The sequence below is a fragment of the Babylonia areolata genome, chromosome 8 (assembly GCF_041734735.1).
Source record: "Babylonia areolata isolate BAREFJ2019XMU chromosome 8, ASM4173473v1, whole genome shotgun sequence".
Lineage (NCBI taxonomy): Eukaryota > Metazoa > Mollusca > Gastropoda > Neogastropoda > Buccinidae > Babylonia > Babylonia areolata.
The window spans coordinates 33,601,264-33,608,239 of NC_134883.1; the positions used below are offsets into that span (position 1 = coordinate 33,601,264).

At 40.2% G+C, this 6,976-nt stretch overlaps 1 protein-coding gene across 1 annotated transcript in view; it reads right to left on the reverse strand.

The window, feature by feature from the left end:
- The window catches only part of LOC143285277 (neuroglian-like), an 88,070-nt gene extending 81,937 nt beyond the window's left edge, over nt 1-6,133 (reverse strand). Inside the window, exon 1 of the mRNA XM_076592535.1 lies at nt 5,890-6,133. Coding sequence (XP_076448650.1) covers nt 5,890-6,133 — 244 coding nt within the window. The remainder of the gene's footprint in view (nt 1-5,889) is intronic.
- Nucleotides 6,134-6,976: the final 843 nt, after the last annotated feature.

Sequence of the window (6,976 nt, forward strand, 5' to 3'; positions counted from 1 at the left end):
CAGAGAGAGAGAGAGAGAGAGAGAGAGGATAGAGAGAGAGAGAAGGAGAGAAAGAGGGGGGAGGGAGACAGTGAAAGGAGAAACAGACAAATAGACAGGCAGAGAGATAGAGGATAGAGAGAGAGAAGGAGAGAGAGAGAGAAGGAGAGAGAGAGGGGGGGGAGGGAGACAGAAACACAGGGACAAACAGGCAGGCAGAGATGGAGAAAAAGGAATCAAGAAAGACAGAGATAGAGGGAGACTGTGAGAGGAAAAGAGAGACAGAGACAGGGAGATACAGACAAACAGATGATAGAGACACAAAGGACAGAGAGAGAGAGAGAGAGAGAGAGAGAGAGGGAAAGAAAGAGAGATGCACAGAAAGAATGGGGTGAGAGTCTGACAGAGATCGAAACAGAAGAGAAGCCGAGAAAGATATGTATGTACGTATGTATTCATGTATGTGTATAATAATACATACATATATATATATATATATATATATATATATATATATATATATATATATATATATATATATATATATATGAGAGAGAGAGAGAGATGTAGAGAAGGAGAGAGACTATGAGAGAGAGAGAGAGAGAGAGAGAGAGAGAGAGAGAGAGAGACTATGAGACACACACACACACACACACACACACACACACACACACACACACACACACACACACACACACACACACACACAGTATAAGAAAGGGAGAGAGACAGAGAATGACAGACAACCAGAACAAAAGAGAGAAGAGGGAGAGAAGGTGTAGAGAGAAAGAGGGCGGGGTCTTTACGAGGAGGGAGAGAGATGAGACCCCGAGGTGGGTGGGTGTGGGGGAGGGGGGGAGGAGGGGGGGAGTGGAATAGAGATGGGCAGAAGGGCGGTAGTGGGGGTTGGGGTGGGGGATTGGATCCGACAAGTGTCACAGGAAAGACAGACAGACATCCCCGTGAGTGGGGGAGTGAAGTGAGGACAGAGGGACAGAGAGAAAGATAGAAAGATGACGGAGAGATGAAGACGAAGAGAGGGAAGAAGGTGAGAGAGAGAGAGAGAAGAGAGAGAGAAAGAGAGATAGGGACAGAGAGAGACACATAGAGAGAGAAAGAAAGAGAGAGAGATAGAGAGAGAGAGAGAGAGAGAGAGAGAGAGAGAGAGAGACGTACAGGCAGACAGAGAGAGAGAAAGAGAGAAAGACAGTGAGAGAGAGACAGAGAAAGAGAAAGACATTGGATCCGACAAGTGTTACAGGAAAGAGAGACAGACATCCCTGTGAGTGGGGGAGTGAAGTGAGGACAGAGGGACAGAGAGAAAGATAGAAAGATGACGGAGAGATGAAGACGAAGAGAGGGAAGAAGGTGAGATAGATAGGGAAAGAAAGAGAGAGAGGGACAGACAGAGAGGGAGAGAGAGACACAGAGAGAAAGACACAGAGAGAGAGAAAGAGAGAGAGAGAGAGATACAGACAGACAGACAGACAACGAGAGAGAGAAAGACAGTGAGAGAGAGTGACAGAGAGAGAGAGAGAAAGACACTGGATCCGACAAGTGTCACAGGAAAGAGAGACAGACATCCCTGTGAGTGGGGGAGGGAAGTGAGGACAGAGGGACAGAGAGAAAGATAGAAAGATGACGGAGAGATGAAGACGAAGAGAGGGAAGAAGGTGAGAGAGATAGAAAAAGAAAGAGAGGGAGGAACAGGCAGAGAGAGAGAGAAAGAGAGAGAGAAAGAGAGAGAGAAAGACACAGAGAGAGACACAGAGAGAAAGAGAGAGAGAAAGACAGAGAGAGAGAGAGACGTACAGACAGACAGACAGACAGAGAGAAAGACAGTGAGAGAGAGAGAGAAAGGCAGTGAGAGAAATAAAGACATAGAGAAAGAGAGAGAAAGAAAAAGACAGAGACAGAGAGAGAGAGAGAGAGAGAGAGAGAGAGAGAGAGAGAGAGAGGGAGAAAAGACAGAGAGAGAGAGAGAGAGAGAGAGAGAGAGAGAGAGACAGACAGACAGAGACAGAGAGACAGAGAGAGACAGACACTTTTGACACTTTGACATTTTTATTGTCATTACCTGTAAGGGTCTATTGACAAGGGGGTGACAGGGATTAATTCTTAAATCCTCTTAAATGCAAAGCAACATTCTGCTTAACAGCATTTCATCACCAAACAAACAAACAAACAAAATCTCTAAATATAACTCTCTCACGATACATTAAGCAAGCGGAACACACACACACACACACACACACAAAGAAACTAATCAATCAAACTCGACCACCCATTCTAGGAGTGAAATAGTTCAATATATCAATTATCTACCTTACCAAATTAACATAAGAAAATAAAATTTACATATGGATATCCTCCTCATTTACTCTGGTGTGTTCTGATCATAGTGATTATGCCTTATTTTTTGTGCTTCTGAGATAAATTTAGCTACTGACTGTATGATATATTCATCATCAGACGATAAAACAGAAAAAACATCATGTCTTTTAGCTAGATGAGATGAAAAAAATGTACATTTTTCTCTTACTTTATCGTATAATTTACAATGAAACAAAAAATGTTTTTCGTCATCTACACTAGATGCACACAAAGGACATGGCAATTCTGTGGATGCTGCAGGTTGAAACCACAATTTATTTGCATTGAAACCAAATGTCCGTAGCCGAAATCTTGCATAATTTAACCTGTGCCACTTATCTGTGATGACTGTTAGATATTTTTCAGTATGAAATATACTTTTGAATGAGAAAAACCAACTATATTTCTCTTTGCTTTCCATATCTGAATGCCAATTTTGCTTAAAAGAACAAATCAATCTATCTCTAAATTCTGATATAAACTGCTGTTCATTTCCCACTTCCTGATACATCCACACAATTCCAAAACCGTGTTCAGACAAAACCTTTTTTACACTATAAGTCCAGTTTTCCTTTCCTAATTCCATTTGTAACAACATCATCTCGTAAGCCTGTCTGGGTAAACGTGATTGTGGAAGTTTCAATAATTTCAACCAATACTTAATGCATTTTACAAATGTTCTTATATACAAAGGATATCTGCCCGTTTCCCCATATAACATTGTGTTGGATGAATGAATTGGCACATTTAAAAAACGTTTAATTGCATAAGTATGTACTTTTTCCATCTGTGAATTTACCTTTAGTCCCCAAACTTCGGCTGCATATGTAAGTATAGGTTCAATCTGTGTATCGAACATTTTCCAAAACAAACAGTAATCAATAGACTTAAGCTTTTTTAATGAATTCAATATTTCAATAACACCTTTCTTTGCTTTCCTGCAAGATTCTTCCCAAGCATAATTTAAGCTTAATTTTGTTGAGAATATCATTCCCAAATATTTATATGAATTTATAACTTTAACATCCTCATTTCCATAAAGCCATTTTTCGTGCACTGACAGATGTCCACCCATTCTAAATACAATAATGTTAGTTTTATCCATGTTCACTGTTAAACCCAAATAGTCTGCTTCTTCTTTCAATGCATTTAATTGGTTCTGTAAACCCCTAACAGTTCCAGACAAAAGAACAACGTCATCTGCAAATAACAGTAAAAATATCTCGATTGCTCCCGGAATTAATTGAATTCCATGTCTTCCTTTTCTCGACAATTCTGTTGCTAATTCGTTAATAAAAAAGGAGAACATTTGTGGGCTCAAAAGACAACCTTGCTTTACCCCATTTGGGCAATCAAAATATTCTGAATATATACCTTTCTCACGTACGCATGCAAGCACTGACTTATAAACACCTCTAAGAGCATTGTATAATTTGCCATTCACACCACTTTCACGCAGAACATGCCATAATACATTACGATTCACGGAATCGAAGGCCTTCCTGAAATCAATGAAAGCAACATAAAGTTTTGTGTTATTGAGTAAGTATTTTTGGACAAGTGTGTACAATGTAAATATGTGATCTGTTGTACTGTAGTTACTTCTAAATCCTGCTTGCTGTTCCATTATTTTTTCTTCTTTTTCAGACCATTTGGTTAGTCTCTTGTTCAATATGTAAGTGTACACTTTACTTAGAATACTGGTAAGCGCTACTCCCCGATAATTGTCGGGATTGTTGACATCTCCCTTTTTGTGAATTGGGATAAGTATGGATTTTGACCATTCTGAAGGAAAAGTACCACTTTCAAATAGTTGGTTGAATACTTGAACAAGAAAGCTTATAATGTCTGTATTTGCATTCTTTAACATCTCTGCAACAATTTTATCTGGCCCTGCACTCTTTCCTGTTTTCAAATGTCTAATGCCGGCAATAACCTCTTCACTAGATATTGGATCATTAAACAATGGTTCATAATTATCCTCGTCCTCTAACTGCATGTGTTCTTCTTGTTCTGCATTATGTACTGATTCATTGAAAACACCAAAAAAATGATCGTGCCATTGCTCTATGGATATTTCATTATATACAAAATCTTTTCTATTCACTGATCTTAATATTGCCCAGAATGTCTTAGAATCACAAACCGATTCTCTAAGTTTTCTTAATCTGGCTTCTACAAACTCTTGTTCCTTTCTTTTTCTTAATTTAACATATTCTTTCCGAGACAAAGCATACGCTTCTCTTTTTTCTTGTTTATCTTTTTCTGTTTTACATCTCTGGAACCTCTTAAGTAACTTTTTAACTTCGTGTTTCTTTAGTTCACACTCATCATCAAACCAGTCGTTACACTTCTTTCTTCCTTTTCCTACTCTTCTCACCATACACGCAGCAGCTCCATATAAAGCACTAACAAACAAGTCTAAACTTTCATTCACATTCACATCTAATAACTCCAAGGCTTTCTGTAAACTACCTTGAAATTCCAGACTCTCCAGCTCATTTTTGTATATAGAAGCATTTTCGTCTGACCACATAATTTTTTCTTCACCTTGCTGTCTAAGGTTTCTATTCCCTGAATAATTGTAGTTTTTGTTCCATGTAACCTCAACTGGTAAATGCCACGAATCAACACAATCACCGACACACAAATCAAAGTTCAATTGTAAATCATAAGAAACCAAAAAATAGTCAATTACGCTACATCCGTTTGTTGATACAAAAGTATATTCACCTTCTTTATCGCCACAACAAAAGCCATTTAAAATAGTCATATCCAACAAAAAACATAACTCCAATAATGATTTACCAAAATTATTAGTAGTATTATCTTTAGAACAACGTGAACAATTTTCTCCATAAATGTTATCATATTCTATATCACCAAAGCAATTAGTCATCACTTCAGTTTCAGCTTGCTGGTTTCCTGTTCTAGCATTGAAATCTCCTGTTATCATAATGTACACTTCATCTTTTTCAAATTTTTGCAATAAGGCTTCTTCCAAAATCAAAATACCATTTTTGATGACCTGATCTCTGTACATAGGTCCTCCTTCTGGGACAACATAACAGGCCACTAACACAACATCTTTATCCAAGTCAAACACCTTTTTGTCTATCCTTATAGCAACAGCATTATTACAACACAACTTTATTTCTTTAACACTATTTTCGATACTCTTTCTTACTAACAACAGCACACCTCCTGAATTTCTACCATGCAAAGATATCTTCTTAGCCGGTGCATGAAACTTTATATAATCTGTGAAAACTCTACTATACTCAAACGATGAATCAAGAAAAGTTTCAGTTAAACAAACAAAGTCAAATTTATTTACATAATTCACGAAAGAAAGATCCTTTAATTTTCCGCACAAATTTTCCACATTATAATTTAAAAATGTCCATTGAATTGGATGGCCGGGCCTGTCCTATGGCTTTTTAGAGCCGCTTGAGCGAAGGTGCCTGTCGCTGACACTGCCACCCCCTCTCCCTCCGCCACGAACTGGACCTGTCGAAGCTCTCCTTGACTGGTTACCAAGGTAGGCGTGCATCCCCGTCTGCCTGCCACGTGCTGCACGTGCGTCACTGGAAGGATGACCCGCCGCGTCATGACCCGGGGAATCCCCGCTGCCTCTCGTTGCCCCGCGTCGTTCGTGCACACCGCCGTAACGGGGGAAGCCCCCGCGTCCACCTGCACTGCTGCCCTGACTGTGACCCTGAGTGCAAGGCGTGTCAGGGGGTGGGGAAGGGGGAGAGGGCTCTCTGTCCACGTCATTCATTTTGTTCTGAGTGTTGTCTGTCACAGTCATTCTCTGTGTATTGTCAAGACAAGGGGACTTGTTCTGTTGGGTGATTGAGCCAGACACACCATCTTCTCTCAAAACTGAGGAGCGATCAATGTGTGCTGTGTCAGTGACACCTGCACTGCGATCACTTCCTCCCCCTACAACTTGTGCAAAGGTTCGGGGATCTGGGAGCCTGGGACCGATTACCAACTGCCCCCTCTGAAAATAAGCCCGTTTTCCCTCTCTTCTGGCACTGGCAACAATCTGGGCCTGTGCTCTTGTCAAATCATTGGCAATCTTCACCCCTCTTTCCTGCAGTCTTTGTCTTGTGTCTCTGTTGGTAAGCAATGTCATTTTATCTTTCCACTTAGTAAACTTGACAATCATGGGTTTGCTTTGTCCTTGTTGTGCATGTCCCGTCCGGTGTGCTCGTATAATGTCGTCAACAGTCCAGTTTTTGTCTTCGTCAATGCTGTTGAGAATGTCCACTACCATCTTTGCACATGTGTCAAAAGATTCCCTGGGCTCTTGTTGAGGAATCCCAAAAAACCGCAGGTTATCTCTACGTGAAAAGTCCTCCAATCTGTCAGTGTCAAATTTCAATTGGTCAATTTCTTTTCTCATTTCGTCAACTGTACCAGAAAGTTGTTGAAATTCCTCTTTTCCATAATTCGAGTCCTCGAACAGCTGTTGAATGTCTGCTGTCATGTTGGTCACTGTCTCTGTCATGTGCCTGTGGTCGGTTTCAAGTCGGTCACATCTTTTGTTTATTTCTTCACACTGTTGCTTTACTTGACCCAGTTCGTCTTTTATTTCACCGAGGTCATGTCGTATCAG